The following is a 17,218-nucleotide window of genomic DNA, read 5'->3' as shown; positions in this document are numbered from 1 at the left end:
CGGCCCGGCGACGCATGCTCAGTAGCAGGCAGGTTCAGTTCGCTAGTAGGAAGCTCTAGCGCTACACCGGCGTCGGCGGCGGCCGCGGCGGCACCTCAGGCAGCCGGATTCCCCAACAACGACCTCGGGCCTTTCCCCTCCCCCGGTACACCCCGCGCCCAGCTCCGCCCCACCCCGGGTCCCTCGCGTTTCGGGGTCCCTGCCGAGCGGGCGCCGCGGCCGGAGTGTCGGTCCACACGCCCTCCCCCAGCCGCCGGCTCCGCCGCGGGGCCAGGCCGGGCCCGGGAGCGCAGCCCCGGCGGGAGGGCGGGCGGCGACCGCGGCGGAGGGCAACCCGGGGCGGCGCCAGCGGGCCGGGGAGGAGTGGGGGCCCGGCCCCGGGGCGGTGGTGCGGGATGCCACCGCCGCCGCCTCCGGGCTGCGTTCGCTCTTCGCGGCTGGTGTCCGTGTCGGGTGGGTGGCCGGGCGCGGGCTTCGCCACCCAGCTCCCTCTCCGGGGCTAGCCCGGCCGCTCGGCGCCCCGAGGGGGCCGGGCCGTCCGGTGGGGCCGCGGCCCTGTTCCGCGCTAAGAGATCGCCCTCTCGCGGCTCCCCGGCCCGGCCGCCGCCGCCCCTCTCCCAACCCGGAGGCGCCCCGGGGGCACCATGCAGGCGCAGCAGCTGCCGTACGAGTTTTTCAGCGAGGAGAACGCGCCCAAGTGGCGGGGGCTGCTGGTGCCTGCGCTGAAAAAGGTGAGGAGCGCGCTTCCCGGCTGCGAGGGCGCCGGGCCGGGGCTGGGGAAGGGCTGGGAGGCGGGGCGCGCGCGGAGTCGTCTTTCTTCCCGGTCTCACCGCCTCCCAGAAAGGACGGCGCACACCGAGAGGTTCCCTCACACCCGCTGGCTCTCCGTGTTGACATTAACCCGGTGTGGTGTGTGGGAAGGCCGCAGGGAGCCTGAGAGAGTTTGTCCGAAGAATCCAACCGCTGAGAGCTTATTGCCCCTGCCCCTGGTTCAGAGACGAGAGTTGGAGGAGCCTCCGTTTTCAGTGGAGGTCAAAGCAGGCCACTTTTCCGCCTTCTCGGTCCTCTCCCCGAGCTGCTGTCAGCCTCCGGTTTTAGGTGTCCAGTCTGCTCGTCTAAGTGGGCTCCAGAATGCTCTGGCCATAATGCTTGCTCTAAGTAATTGCAGAGCTCGCCTGCCAGCAGGAACAGGGCCTGCTTTGCTCGCCCTCTGTAATCACTCTTCATTCCCCTGAATTCCCCGACTCCTCCGATTCACAGGGGCGGGTGCACATGCCACTGGCCTGCCTTCCTTCCTTCCTTGCTTTCCTTCCTTCCCTTCCCTTTCTCTCTTTCTCTCTCTTTTTCTCTCCCTCCCCGCCCCCCACGTCTCTCTTTCTCTCTCAAAATCTTGGTACTGTCATTCGGTTTGTTGATTAGAAATTTTAACATTTCTGTGTTTCTTCGAGTTTGCCACATTGTTATCTAAACTTATATACCCCGTGATCTGTACTTTTACACGTTTTAGTATAATTAGGAAGTGTAGTTACATTTTCAGAGCTTCTGAAGCAACGTTGTGACTTAATAATACGCTAAAACATCAGCAACTGATCTCTGAATGAATATTAAAAACTATCAGATTATTTTGTTTTCCTTTTACCTCTTATAAATATAGGGATAGCTTTACTCTTTTAATAGTGTTTCTAAAGCCCCATTTCTTGTTGCTCGAAGAATGTTTCATGTTATCTGATTTTAAAATATTTTTATTCCTCACTGAGAGTTGAGATTATAGTGTACCTTTTCTTTTAAACATTTATACTTTAAAAAAACTGTGTTTTAAGAGGTATCTGATATTTCTCAAAGGCCAGCAACTTTTACTTTCCCTTTTGCGATGTTCTCCCTCTCCCCCTCTTGGTAGCTCACAATGGAACCTATTCGGTTTGTTAGTAGAAATTGCTCATATATTTCAAATATAAGTTACTGACTTTTTTGCTCAGGTATCTGACTAGTCACAGATATCTCTGTGATAATTGTTTCCTAAGAAAACCAAATCTTTGCCATATGCCTTACCTGCTTTATTCATTAGAAATCCTGTCAGGCTCTCTGTTTACTTTTGCTTTACCTGCTAGCTTGCCATCTTAGGTTGTAATAGAAGGGGAGTAGGAAGTCTCAATGATGCTAGAGGCAGGTATCCTGACCAGGGTGGGGAAGAGACAAAAATTATTGACAATATATAAAAGAACTAATAAAGCCCTATCAGTTTGGGGCTGTTTTGCTTGGAAGCAAGCAGTTCCTATCCCATGGGAGTCACCATGAAACCCTGTCAGTTGAGGCTCCTATGAGGTAGTGAAAAGAGCACTGGAGGATTTAGCAGACCAGATCTAACTCTGCCACACTGGTGGCCCATGCTGAAATCTGTCCACAAAAGCATTTTTTTTGGCTGGCATAGTGTTGTTTTATTTTTAATGTAATCAGATGCCAGTATTTTCAAATGGGAGATATTACATAAAATCTGAATTTTGAGCTTTTCTTGGAGAATAGGAAGATCTTTCCACATTGGGCCAGCATTCAAGCAAGGCAGTAAGCTGCTGGAGCTGAGTAAATGGCTGCCTTCTTTAGACAAGGCATCTGTCTAAGATTTTCCACAGTCCCCACCAGTCCTCTTTGCTTATTTATATAAACCCGGTTTGACTTTAAGCAGAGATACCCTTGCTTGACAGTAGAAGTGATGGGAGAAGGTGGAAGTGTACACAGTCTCGCTGATGTGTGAGATTCTCCCAATTCGTATATAAAATACGCACTAAAGATGATTTTAAGCCACCAAAAACAGGTTGAAAATATATTTGGTAGCTCAAAACCTGCATTTTCATCTGCTTGTTAGACATTTCCTGTGGATATCTCCATATCTTCTTTTCGACTTATTGTACTGTTTGCAGATGCATCAGCTTGTGTTATCTAACCTGAGGCTCTTTGAACATCCAGGTTTTCTTCACCTGCACGGCCTTTTGCCTGGCCTAACACCACTCATCTTCTGGACTCTCTAGACCTCAGATCTTTTCTCAGATCCTCAGGCCTGAGTTGGATAGTCTTTCTTTCAATCTAAATATTCTTTTAGCACCCTAGCCTAGCACTTAACAATGAATTTTAAGTTCCTATTTTTTTCCTGTTTACGTTCCCCACCCCAACCAGATTGGATGGTCTTTGGGAACAGGGACAGTATTTTACCCTCGTTTTATCCTCCATGTATACAGTGCCTGACGCCTGGTTGGCACTTAAATTTGAATGAAAGGGTAGGGAAAACCCAAACAAAACGATCAGCTCCCTCCCTTTCACCTATTAAAAAAGAATTCTTCTTGATCTATTAGCTGTATTATTTTATTTGACTGGTTCAAAACTTTGGAGTCATCTCTGATGACTTAGTACTGCCCACACCCAGTCAGAGCCTGTAGCTTCATTCCCCTTGACATGTTCTTTTAATCTATTCCCCCTACTCCCACTGCTCTTGAGTCCCCTTTCCCAGACTACTGCTGTAGCCTCTTTACTGAGTTCACTGCCTCTCACCTCTCCTTTATCTATTTTTCAAATTTCAGAAGTTATGGGACACTTCTGAATGTGTCACACTCTTGTTCAGAACCGTTGATGTCTTTTGAGGGCATAGAATGAAGTGTGTATTCTTTGGAATAAACTTGATAGTGATCTGTGGTCTGGCTTCATCCTGCTTTTCTGGATGGATTGCTTACCGTAGTCTTTCATATACTTTATGCTTCAGCCAGACTGGACTACTACTTTTCCTGAAAATCCCCAGAAGGTCTCAATATATGTGTTAGTCTAAGTCCTACCTTATCTATTGCATAAGCATATTGTGCCTACTGCAGACCAAGTATTGCTCTCAGCACTAAGGATTAAAAGGTAATTGACATCATCCAGAAATGACTAAGTTCGAATATGATGGGAAGTGGCAGAAGATGAGTTTGGAGAGGAAACTGATTTATAGAGAACTTTTTGTATTTTAAGCTAAGGAGTATGAATTTTATCTTGAGGGGATAGATGGCATTGAGGAATTTTAAATAGGGGAGTAACATAAAATTTCAATTTTAGAAAATCCACTTTGGCCATAGAATAGAAAATGGATTGGAGAATAATGAGACCCAAGGTAAGGAGAAAAGTTAGAAGAAGGCTAGGGTTAATAGTCCAGCCAAGAGATGATATGCATTTGAATTAGGATGGAAGTGTGGAGATGGATTTTACTTGAGAGATGTTTAAAATGCAGAATTGACAGGATCTAGTAACTCACTGATTGATTGGGGGAAATGGTAAGAGTAGGAGGATTCTTAAGTTTCTGGTTTGAGTGCCTGTAGTCAGGATAGAGAATGTAGGAGGAGAACTGCTGGGGTGGAAAGAGTGGCATTATAAGATGAGTTTTGAACTTGTTGATTTAAAAGTCATTTTGGGTTATCCAGGTGGACTTGTCAAACTGGCAACTGGTTGTTGGTATCTGGTGAAACAGATTTGGGACTTCCAGGTGTGTGAGTAGAGCCATGAGAATAGACAAAGCTTATATCCTATGAAAGACTTACACATGAATGTTCATGGCAGTTCTGTTCAGCAGAAAATTGGAAACAACCCAAATGTCCATCAGCAGGTGAATTAATAAACAAATTATTAATAATTTGTGATATAGTGATACACACTATATTTGTGATATAGTCATACATTGGAATACTTCTCAGCAGTAAAAAGGAATGAACTATTGATATACAAGACAACGTTGCTTAATCTCAAAATAAGCTGAATGAAAGAAGCCGAAGAAACTGCCCCCTGCCCCCTCAGAAAACACCACAGTATATACTATAAATTTCTAGAAAATGCATCCACAGTGACAAAAAGCAAGTCAGTAGTTATTTTGGGGGGCAGGCTTTTATGTTCATTTGTCTTGATTGTATCAGTAGTTTCAGGAGAGTATACATATATTAAAATTTAACGGATTATACAGCTCAGATATGTGCAATTTATTGTATGTTAATTGTACCTCAAAGAAGGTGTTAAAGTAGGTGAGGCCACCCACTGAAAATGATTAGAGATAAGAATGAAATAAGGCTGGCATCAGAACTGGGGAAATAGAATGGACAGTAGGGTGTAGGGGAAGAGCAGAGGGAAAGGCATGAGTAAAGGAGATTAAGAAGGAAAGAGTCAGGTAGAAAGAATGGGACCCTAGTGTCTGAGAAGCTGAGAATGGAAGGAGTTTCAAGAAAAGTGTCATTAACTGTATCAGGCTATAGAAAAGTCAAATAAGGGGCCTGAAAAGTGTTAGTTAGATTTGACAGCTTAGGGGTCACTTATGTCCAAGCAGTTTCGGTGTGAGAATAGAAGATGGAAGAGCATAGAAAAAGAATAGCAAGAACAGATGAGTTTCTTCAGATTTTTTTTTCCCCCTAGAAGCTTGGAAATGAAGGGAAAAGAGATACTTCTGTGACAAGAAGGGGGTTCAAGTTGGGGAAGACACTTGTTTTTTATTTGAAGGTGATGGAAACTTGTTTATGTTAGGAGGCTTTGGGGAAGGAGCTGATAGAGAATGCTAGTGAAGATACTGAACAAGATGAGCTCAGGAACACAGCAGTGGGATTTGCCTTGAATTATTTGCCAGGTACTATTTTAAGTGCCTTGCATGTGTTCTCTTATTCTCACAGTATACTGTTATTGTCTCTATTTTATAAGAGAGAAAACTGAGGTTTGGAAAGTATAACTTGGTTACAGAGTCTGCATTTTTAAGCAGTACTGATGATGATCCGCTACCTCTGGCAGGAGTGATGACATCCTTTCTTCTGAGGTGGGAGGAGGTGAGATAAAATGGGTTTGTAGGTTGGGGAGCAGGTAGTTCATGCTCGGTAGCCACTATGTTCATGATGGAATGAAAGGCAAGATCCTTTACATAGAGTGAGGAAAGAGAAATGAGTAAGGAGTTTAAGAAGCATAATCCAGTTTTGGAATTGCTGCTGTGGAGTCTGGAGAAGTAGCCAACCAGTGAATTAGAAAGGAATTGCTCAGCAGTGCTGAGTGTGGAAGTTATAAATTTGGAGTAGCATTCATTGGTCTAGTGGTTGTGAGATTTTCCTCGGGCAGCACTCATCAGTTTAGGTAAATGGGTAGAGAAGGGTAGTTGGTTGCAGGTGGCTGCAGTAGAGACGAAGAGAATAGAGATATTACAGATGATTGGAAGTGAAGCTATAAGAGACATAATGGAGGTGTAAATGAGAGCTCCATGGATTAGAAATCTCAATGAGTTAGAAAAGGGTAATGGGAGCAGGTAAGGAATTATTTTACAGTTTACACCTGGATTTTATAATTTACATTTTACTGTTTGCTTTATCACATGCCTATTCATCCACCAATACAACTTACGTTTTGATGGATTTCAAAGTAAGTTGTGGACATCGGTACACTTTACCCCTAAATACTTCAGCATGTATGTCATTAACTTAGAGTTCAGTATTTGTTTGCAGTTCTTTTTGTTTTTTAGGTAAAATTTACATATAATGGAATACACAAATGTTAATTGTACCATTTAATGAATTTTGGCAAATCAGTACAACCTAAGCCTCTACCAAGATATCGAACATTACTATCACTCCTGAAATTTCCCTCATGTGCCTTCTCAGTCAGTTCCTGCTCCCAACCTCCAGAAGCAACTGCTCTTCTGATCTTCTATCATCCTACCATAGGTTAATATTATCTGTTCTAGGATATCATATAAATAGAATCGTACAGTATATATTTTTGGAAAGGCTTTTGAGATTGTGTTTATGAAGAATTCATTCCTTTTTTCTCTCATATGAACATGTCAAAAGTTTATCAAGTGGATGTATATCAGGGACGTTTCCAGTTTGGGGCCATTATGAATAAAGCTGCCATGAATGTTCTTATACAGGTTGTGTTGTAGAAATGTTTTCATTTCTCTAGGGTAAATATCAGGAGAAATGGCTCATAGAGTAAGTGTCCGCTAGTTTTATAAGAAACTCCCAGACCTTTTCTCAAAGTGGTTGTACCGTTTTATGTTCCCACCAACAATGTATGAGAGTTCCAGTTGCTCTACATCCTTGCCAGTACTCAGTATTATTAGTCTTTAATTGTAGTCGTTGTGGTGGGTGTGTAGTGGTATCTCATTGTGGGTTTTTTTTTTTTTTTGCGGTACGCGGGCCTCTCACTGTTGTGGCCTCTCCCGTTGCGGAGCACAGGCTCCAGACGCGCAGGCTCAGTAGTTGTGGCTCATGGGCCTAGCCGCTCCGCGGCATGTGGGATCTTCCTGGACCGGGGCACGAACCCGTGTCCCCTGCATCAGCAGGCAGATTCTCAACCACTGCGCCACCAGGGAAGTCCTCATTGTGGTTTTAATTTGCTATATCCTGATGACTAATATTGAGCACTCTTTCTTGTTCTTGTAGGTTATTTGTATATCTTCTTTTGGGCAGTGTCTGTGTAAATCTGCTGCCCATTTAAAAAATTGAGCTGTTTTTCTTTACAGTATTGAGTTGTGGGAGTTCTTTGTATATCCTGGTTAACTGTCCTTTATCAGATATATGTTTCATGAATATTTTCTTCTAGCCCGTGGCTTGTCTATTCATTTTCCTAATGGTGTTTTTTGATGAACCCGAGTTTTTAATATTGATGGAGTCAAATTTATCAGGTTTTTTTTCTTTTAAGGTTATTGTGCCCTGTCCCAGAACCCCTTGCCTGCCACCAAGTCATGAAGACATGGTCCTAATGCTATTTTCTAAAAGCTTTATAGTTTTAGCTTTTACATAATCTGTGGTCCATTTCAAATTAATTGTGTATGATACGAGGTAAGAATTGAGATTCATTTTTTTTATGCTTGTATCTAGTTATTTTAGAACTATTTGTCAAAGGGACTTTCCTTTCCCTGTTGGATTCTGTTGTTGTTTTTGTGAAAATTAATGAATATATATTATATATTAATGTAAATGTATATTTAAATATGTAATATATATAAAATATATATATATTTTTAGACTCTCCATTCTGTTCCATTGATGTTTTGTTTATCTTTACCCGAATACCACACTATTGATTACTGTAGATTTATGGTAAGTCTTAAAGTTAGGTAGTGTAAGTCCTCCTTCTTTTAAAATATTATTTTATTGTTTCTAGGTTTTGCATTTCAATATAAATTTTGAACCATTCTGTCAATTTCTACCAAAAAATCTTGGTGAGATTTTAATTGTAATTGCATTGAATCTGTAGATAACTAGGGAGGATTGACATCTTAACAATAGCAAATCTTTGGATTCATGAATGTAGTATAGGTCTCCATTTATTTAGACTTTTAAATTTCTCTCAGAAACACTTTAAGTGTAGAAGTCTTACATGTCTTTGGTTATGTTTAATCTGAAATATTTTGCTTTTTGATGCTATTGTAAATTGTTTCAAAATTTTATTTTCCAGTTGTTTGCTACAAGTATATAAACAATAGGTGAAAATTTGGAGAGCAATAAAGAGAAGTTGCAGGGTAACACATGTGCCCAGGCCTAGAGAGAATTTAGTCCAAATGGGAGATGAAGGAGAGAGACTTCTAAGGGGAAAGAGAGAGGGAATTGCAGAAATTTTATATTGCTATCATTTGGAAGTCCTTAAATATGCATCGAGTCCTTCAGTATGCCGAAAATGCATGAAAAAGAAAGGCATTATGAAACTCAAAAAAGTTGTTTAATAAAGATGATATATCTGAATAAAAAACAAAAGCATGTAGCTGACTTTTGTATATTGATTTGTATCCTTTGACCTTGCTCGTAGTTGTTTTGTAGACTTTATAGAATTTTCTACATAATTATGTCATATGCAAATAGAGTCTTATATTTATTTCTTTTTCTTATTTTACTGACTAGGACTTCCATTACAGTGTTGAATCAAAGTAGGGAGAGTGCTCATCCTGCCTTGTTCTCATTCTTAAGGGAAAAGCATGTCTTATTTCACCATTAAGGATGATGTTAGTTTTCATTGATGCTCTTTATCAGATTGAGGATTTCCCCTTCCACTTGTAGTTTTCTGAGAGTTTTGGGGTTTTCTAAAATCACAAATGGATACTGAAGTTTGTCAAATGATTTTTCTGTGTCTCTTAAAATAATCATAAGGTTTTTCTTCTTTATTCTGTCAGTATTATGGTAAATCACCTTAATTGATTTTGAATGTTAACCTACATTTCCTGGATAAGCCATAGCAGATAGTATTTTATTGATTTCCTGCTTTGTGTCAGTATTCTAGGCACTATGCTTGGTACTTTACATACTTATCTCTGTTCTACCCATTGACTTCTCAAGGTGGTGATTTTTACAGCTGAGTTTTACAGATGAGGAAATGGATCCTCAGGCAAATGGCTCAATGATCTTGTGACTAAGTAGAATCAAGATTTGAACTTATGTCTGTTTAGCTTCAGAGACAACTCTTTCCACTGTACTGTGTTTCTTCCTTTGAGTAGGCAGTATAATACAGACAATGGTGTTCTAAGTGTCCTGCACCTTAGGTTTTAGGGAAGCAGTGTCTTAGGAGGGAAGGAGGCTGAATGAAGAGGGTTTTGAAACTCCTTGAGTTAGGCTGAGAAGCTTAACTCTTCTACATATTGGGGCTCTGTGTAGAATTGCATTTGACAAAAGGATTCTGCTGTATAAAAAAGTAATAATTTTAAAGGTGGTAGTTAATGAAAAGACAGCATAGACCATAAAGGAAAGGGCTGAGAAGTAATGGTCTTGGGATGGCAATAGGAAGCTAGGAGACTATCCTTGTATGTTTATATTTGGGAGTGAAGGAAGTGACATTTTAGTGGAAGTGGGAGTTAGCCAGGTGAGGATGAGGAGGAAGTGTGTTCCAAGGGTTTGTGGTCCAAAGAGTCTTTGGAGTCCAAGAGGAGCTCAGCATCTTAGGAATTCTGAGTAGCTGGAGTCTGGAGCGTGGGGACAGGCCTTGTGAACCAAATTGTTTCATTTTATCTTGTGAGCAGTGAGGAACCACTGAAAGGTTTTAAGCAGGATATTGATAATAAGATATGAATTTTGAAGGATCACTGTCTGCTCTGAGGAGCCTGGATTAAATGGCAGCAGAACTGTAGGCAGGAAGGTAGGTTAGGGGACTTTTGCAGCAATTCATGGAAGGGATGATGGTGGTCTTGACTAGGGCAGTAGCTGTGGGGATAAAGAAAAGTGGACATATTTTATTTTTATTTATTTATTTTTGGCTGCATTGGGTCTTCGTTGCTGCGCGTGGGCTTTCTCTAGTTGTGGTGAGCGGGGGCTACTCTTCGTTGCAGTGCACGGGCTTCTCATTGCGGTGGCTTCTCTTGTTGTGGAGCGCGGACTCTAGGCGCATGGGCTTCAGTAGTTGTGGCATGCGGGCTCAGTAGTTGTGGTTTGCGGGCTCTAGAGCGCAGGCTCAGTAGTTGTGGCTCACGGGCTTAGTTGCTCCGCGGACTGTGGGATCTTCCCCAACCAGGGCTCGAACCTGTGTCCCCTGCACTGGCAGGTGGATTCTTAGCCACTGCACCACCAGGGAAGTAGTGGACAGAGTTTAGATTTAGAGGTAGCTTGGTAGTTGAATGACAGGGTAGTGAGAGGAGTCAAAGCTGATTCCCAGGATTCTGGCATAGGAGTCTAAGTGGTAATGGTGATGAAAGGGGGGATACTGGGAGAGGAACACCTTTGGAGGGGAACTAGGAAACCATCAGTACTCTGGGAATGAGAAGGTGTGAGGGAATTGTGATAGGAGGAATTTACACATTGTGGGTAGTCAAGCGTGCAAGCATGGAAGGGATCTTTGTTGGATTGTCCTTATTAATTACAGGCAGGTACAACCTGAAGGCCCTGATGATATCTTTCAATGTACATTTCAAATACCATCTCTACAAAGGCTTTCTACTACAATTCCATCCCCTAAATAGAAAGAATCTCTTAATTTCTTTAGTACTTTATACTTCAATTTTAGTACTTAATGATAATCTGCCCTTTAAAGTTTGTTTGTATCTGTGGCTTCTCTCCTCCACTATATTGGGAGCTATTTGAGAGCACGATAGGATCCTACTCACCTTTGTATTCCCTGTAATGCTTAGCATATTTCTCATGTATAGCAGGTGCTCAGTACATATGTTGAATTGTATGAAGTTCTGATCTTGTCCCCTCAAGAATATACTTACTAAGGAGTTAGCTGAGATCTTTACCAGTCAAAAGGCATTGGAATTGTCATGTTTGGTGTATCCTATTTTAGCAAATAGGGAAACAAGTAATTCATTTGAAATGGCAAAATAGAAAAAAACAGTCTAATGCTGCAAGGGAGAAGCAGATGCCAAGATGGGATTAAGCATGCAAGAAATTTATTAGGAGAAGTACTTGTGAGAGAAAATGAGGACAGAGGCAAGGAGAGTTGTCAGACTGATGTAAGTCTGACTCCAAGTGAAGGAGAGAGGTAAGGAAGGAAGTCTGGGTGAAAGTGTCGTAGTTCTAAGGAAGTTCACCAAGACCTCAGAAGTCCTTGAGCCAAAGTTGCCTATCACAAAAATTCCTCATCTCCCAGGACTAGGGCTGCCTTAGTATGCCTATGGTGCTCTTTGCCTGGCAGCAGCCAGTTGAGAAGTGTGGCCTCCATGCACAGTGATGGATTTCAGAGTGCAGCAGCTGGGGCCCACAGTCAAGTATTTCCCCTGGAGTCAGAGATCTGAGAGGCTCATTCTCATAGCCAGCCAGGGTCATGTCTGTGGCTATAAATTGCCTGATTTGGGAGAATTTAATTACAGTATTCCCTCAGTTAAAGTGGTAATTTGTTCCCCCCAAACCCCTTATGCTTTAAGAAAAATATACCTTAGGATGAGTTCTAAAAGTCAAAACTTAATTGTCATTGATATTAATAGTACACAGTTTGCTTTAGTAGTTATCAAATAAAGTTTGCATTTCATATTCAAGTTTATTTCATAATTAAACCTTTAATGTATCAAACCACAAACAAAGCAGTAAAGATGAAAGAAAACAATGCAAACGATACCTGTATTATTACTGTATGAACTAGTGAGCCAGGAGCACCTCAGGCACTTCAGCAGTACCTTGAGTAGTCCAGCCGTCCAGTTATGAAGATGAGTGCTTGTTGACTTTCCTTTCTACACTGAGCTGCCTCCGGCAGACAAACACAAATCAGTAAAAGAAATTACTCATAAAGTCAGATTCTGGAAATCTCCCATTGGAGTTGGGGAAGGGAGCATACACTGGAGAAAAGAGGTAATTTAAAGGTTTGGTTTTATGGACCCTGAATTACTCATATTATTTTTAAAGTAGGTATTTTAAAATTGTAATGGGAAGATGATTTTGAAAAGAGTTTTCAAAATTTTCCTGCTGATTTTGACTGGTTTGGTTTTATTCACCAAATTTGTTGAGTATTTATTGTATGGCAAACATTATGGACAATTAAAAAATGAAACATAATTGTTGCTTTTATGAAACTTGTATATGGTGGTAAAAAGAAAATCTGTAATCTTCCCATATGTGTTAAAACACTCCAGTCCTAGTGTACAGAAAGTTTGGTTCAGGGTTAAAAATAAAAATTTAAAAAATAGATAAAAAATAAATAAGTCTTGGAATTAAAAAAAAGTTGAGTTTTAAATTAGAGACTTTTTGTAATAAGCTAACTTAAATTCCAGTTATTCTTTTATAATTCCTGAAACAAACTTTTCCCTTTCTATATAGACAAGTCCCATTTTCTATTTTACTTACAATCTAAACCATTTGCAAGTAAATTGATTTCTGTGTATGGCTCAGTAGTTTGTAATGGAATGCACTTACTGATAATTGCATTCACAGCTGTTTTGTTTAAGGACTTTGATAGGATTCTGATTTCTGTCCATATGTTTAATAACTTTTTCTCTTATTTATTGTGGTAAAAAAATATATGTAAAAAAATTAATCATTTTAACCATTTCTAAGTGTAAATTCAGTGCCAAAAACTGCATGCATAAGGTTGTGCAACCATCACCACTATCTATTTCCAAAACTTTTCATCACCTCAAACAGAAACTCTGTACATATTAAGCAATAACTCCTAACTTCCCCCTCCCCCAGCCCCTGGTAACCTCTAATCTACTTTCTGATTTTATGAATTTGCCTATTCCAGATATTTCATGTAAGTGGAATCATACAATATTTGTCCTTTTGTGTATGATTTATTTTAGTTAGAATAATGTCTCATCCATATTGTATCAGAATTTAATTCCTTTTTAAGGCTGAATAATATTTCATTGCGTGTGTATACCACATTTTGTTTATTCATTCCTCTGTTCATGGACACTTGGGTTGTTTCTACCTTTTGGCTATTGTGAGTAATGCTACAGTGAACATTGGTATACAAGTATTTGTTTGAGTTCCCGTTTTCAATTCTTTTGGGTATATACCTGGCAGTGGAATTGCTGGGTCACTTGGTAATGCTATGTTTAAGTTTTTGAGGCACTGTCATACTGCTTTCTACAGCAGTCACATGATTTTACATTCCTACCAGCAATGTACAAAGGTTCCAGTTTCTCCACGTCGTCACTTATATGTTATTTTCTGTTTTTTTTTTTGTTTTTAATTGCCATCCTAGTTGATGTGAAATGATACCTCATTGTGTTTTGGTTTGTATTTCCCTAATGACTAATAATGTTGAGCATCTTTTCATGTTCTTAACGGCGGTTTGTATATCTTCCATGGAGAAATGTCTGTTCAAGTCCATTGCCTATTTTAAAAATTAGGTTGTTTGTGTTTTTGTTGTTAAGTGTTAGGGCATCGTTGTATATTCTTGATATTAGACCCTTATCCGCTATATGATTTGTAAATATTTTCTCCCATTAAAACACAACCAAAAAACTGTCTTTTCAGTTTCTTGATAATGTCCTTTGCACAAAAGTTTTAAATTTTGATGAAATTCAGTTTATCTATTTTTTTCTTTCATTGTTTGTGCTTTTGGTGTCATATCTGAGAATCCTTTGCAAAATCCAAGATCATGAAGATTTACCCCTAAGTTTTCTTCTAAGAAATTTATGTTTTAGCTCTTATATTTAGGTCATTGATCCTTTTGGGGTTAAATTTTGTATTTGGTGTGAGTTAGGTGGAACTCACACCGAATACATGTGGAAATCTGTGGAAAATTCATTTCCACAGATGTGGAAATGAATTCATCCTTTTGCATATAGAAATCTGGTTGTTCCAGCACCATTTGTGGAAGAGATTGATCTTTTCCCACTGAATAGACTTGGCATCATTGTCAAAAATCAATTGACCGTAGATGTATAGATTTATTTCTGGACTCTCTCTTCTATTCCATTGGTCTATGAGTCTGTGTTTATGGCAGTACCACACTGTTTTGATTACTGTAGCATAGCATAGTAAGTTTTGAAATTAAGAAGTGGAGTCCTACAACTTCGTTTTTCTTTTTTATGATTGTTTTGGCTATTCAGCAATTCCGTATGAATTTGAGAATTGGCATTTCCATTTCTGCAAAAAAGGCTATTGGAGTTTGATAGAAGTTGCATTGAATCTGTCGATTATTTTGGTTAGTATTGGCATCTTAATATAAAGTCTTCCTACCCATGAACACAGGATGTCTCTCCATTTATTTAGGTCTTCTTTAATTTTCTTCAGCAATATATTGTAGTTTTCAGGGTAAAATACTTCCACCTCTTTGGGTAAATCCATTCCTAGGTATTTTATTCTTTTAGATGCTATTATTCTTTTAGTTGCTAAATGGAATTACAGTCCTAATTTCCTTTTCAGATTGTACCTTGTAGGTGTAAAACACAACAGCTTTTTGTGTGTTGATTTTTGTTCTGCAACTTTGCTAAATTAATTTACTAGCTCTGGTAACTTTCTTATGGATTCTTCAGGACTTTTCTACATATAGGATAATGTCATCTGCAAATAAAAATAGTTTTCTTCCTTTCCATTTGGATGCCTTTTATTTCTTTTTCTTGTTTGATTGCTCTGGCTAGAACATCTAGTACAGTTTTGAATAGCAGTGGTAAAGTGGGCATCCTAGTCTTATTCCTGATCTTGGGGTGAAAGCTTTCAGTTTAGCTGTGGGTTTTTCATAGATGCCCTTTGTCATGTTGAGGAAGTTCCCATCTATTTCTAGTTTTAGGAGTGTTTTTATCATGAAAGGATGTTGGGTTTTGTCAAATGCCTTTTCTGAGTTAATTGAGTGATCATGTGTGTTCTCCTTTATCCTATTAATGTCTATTATATTGATTTTTTTTAAAATGTTGAATTGCTTCTGCATTCTTGGGATAAATCCCAGTTGGTCAAGGTGCTGTTTTAATATGCTGTTGGATTCAATTTGCTAGTATTCTGTTAAGAATTTTTGCATCTATACTCATAAAGCATATCGGTCTGTAATTTTCTCATGATGTCTTTATCTGCCTTTGGTATTAAGGTAATGCTGGCTTCACAGAATGAGTTAAGAACTGTTCCTTCTTCTGTTTTTTTGGAATTCTTCACATGTTGGGTAAAATTCACCAGTGCTGCTGTCTGGTCCTGCATCTTTCCTTGTTGGAAGGTTTTGATTACTGAATCAGGTTTTGATTACTGATTTCTTGTTATATGTCGAGATTTTAAATTTCTTCTTGAGTCAGTTTAGGTTAATTTGTGTGTTTCTAGGAATCTGTCCATTTATTCTATATTATCTAGTTTTTCAGTGTGTAATTGTTCATAGTATTTTCTTACGATCTGTTTTATTTCTGTGAGGGCAGTGGTAATAATGTCCCCACTTTCATTTCTGATTTTAGTTATTTTTGTCTTTTCTTTTTCTTAGATGGTCTATAAAAGGTTTGTCAATTTTGCTGGTTTTTTCCAAAGAGCAGCTTTTGGTTTCATTGATTCTGTCTATTGTTTTTCTGTTCTCTGTTTCATTTATCTCTAATTTTTATTATTTCCTAGCTTTGAGTTTAATTTCTTTTCTAGTACCCCGACATTAAAAGTTAGGTTATTGATATCTTTTTTCTTTTTTAACATAGACATTTATAGTCATAAATATCCATCCAAGTGCTGCTTTTGCTGTATCCTTTAAGTTTTGGTATGTTGTGTTTTCCCTAAGTATTTTCTAATTTCCCTTAGGATTTCTTCTTTGAACCTTTGGATGTTTAAGAATGTGTTGTTTAACTTCTACATATTTGTGAGTTTTCCAGTTTTCCCGCAGTTGTTGATTTCTATCTTTATTCTTAGTCAGAAGAGGTTCTGTCTGATTTCAGTCTTTTTAAATTTATTGAGTCTTTGTTTTGTGGCCTAACATATGGCTTATCCTGGAGAATGTTCCATACGTACCTGAGAAGAATGTGTATTCTACTGTTACTGGGTAAAGTGTTCTCCATATGTCTGTTAGGATTATAGTGTTCAAGTCCTCTACTTCCTTATTGACCTTCTATCTAGATGTTCTGTTATTGAAATTGGTGTATTGAACTAATATTTCTCCCTTCAATTTGGTCAGTGTTTACTTCATATCTTTTGGGGGTCTGTTGTTTGTGCGTATATATTTCTTTATTTGTTTTAAAAAAAATTTTTATTGAAGTATAGTTGATTTATAATGTGTTAGTTTCAGGTGTACAGCACAGTGGTTCAGTTGTGTGTGTGTGTGTGTGTGTGTGTGTATGTATTCTTTTTCAGATTCTTTTCCCTTATAGGTTGTTACAAGATATTGACTGTAGTTCTGGGTGCTATACAGTAGGTACTTGTTGGTTATCTATTTTATATATAGTGGTGTGTATATGTTAACATATATGTTTACAATTGTTTTATCTTCTTGATGAATTGACGCTTTTTTCAAAATAAAATGTCCTTCTTTGTCTCTTGTAACAGTTTTTGATCTAATGCCTATTTCATTTGATATTAGAATAACCACACTAATACTCTTTTTTTTCTGTTTTCATGGAATGTCTTTTTCCATCCTTTCACTTTGAAACTATTTATACTTTTGTGTATAAAGTGAGTCTCTATAGGCAGCATATAGTTGGATCATGTTTTTTAATCCATCCTGCCAATCTCTGGCTTTGATTGGAAAGTTTAACCCAATTAAATTTAAAGTTAATGGCTGATAAGGAAGGACCTCTGCCATCATTTTGCCTTTTTGTTGTGAAATTTTATACCTTTTTGTGGCTCATTTCCTCCATTACATACTGCCTTCTTGTTTTTTTTTTCTAATTAGTTTATTGTAGTGAACCATTCTCATTTCCTTCTCA

The 17,218-nt window shown here is 39.2% G+C and overlaps 1 protein-coding gene across 2 annotated transcripts in view; it reads left to right on the top strand.

Moving 5' to 3' along the window:
- Positions 1 to 638: 638 nt before the first annotated feature.
- The window catches only part of SOS1 (SOS Ras/Rac guanine nucleotide exchange factor 1), a 152,230-nt gene continuing 135,650 nt past the window's right edge, over positions 639 to 17,218 (top strand). For both annotated transcript variants that reach the window (XM_082672081.1, XM_082672080.1), the window contains exon 1: positions 639 to 731. In XM_082672081.1, the coding sequence (XP_082528207.1) occupies positions 645 to 731 (87 nt within the window). In that variant the 5' untranslated portion in view covers positions 639 to 644. The remainder of the gene's footprint in view (positions 732 to 17,218) is intronic.

The sequence above is a fragment of the Grampus griseus genome, assembly GCF_964374135.1.
Source record: "Grampus griseus genome assembly, chromosome: 15".
Classification (NCBI taxonomy): domain Eukaryota; kingdom Metazoa; phylum Chordata; class Mammalia; order Artiodactyla; family Delphinidae; genus Grampus; species Grampus griseus.
The sequence above is the reverse complement of the archived record's forward strand: the minus strand, read 5'-3'. Positions and strand labels throughout refer to the sequence as shown.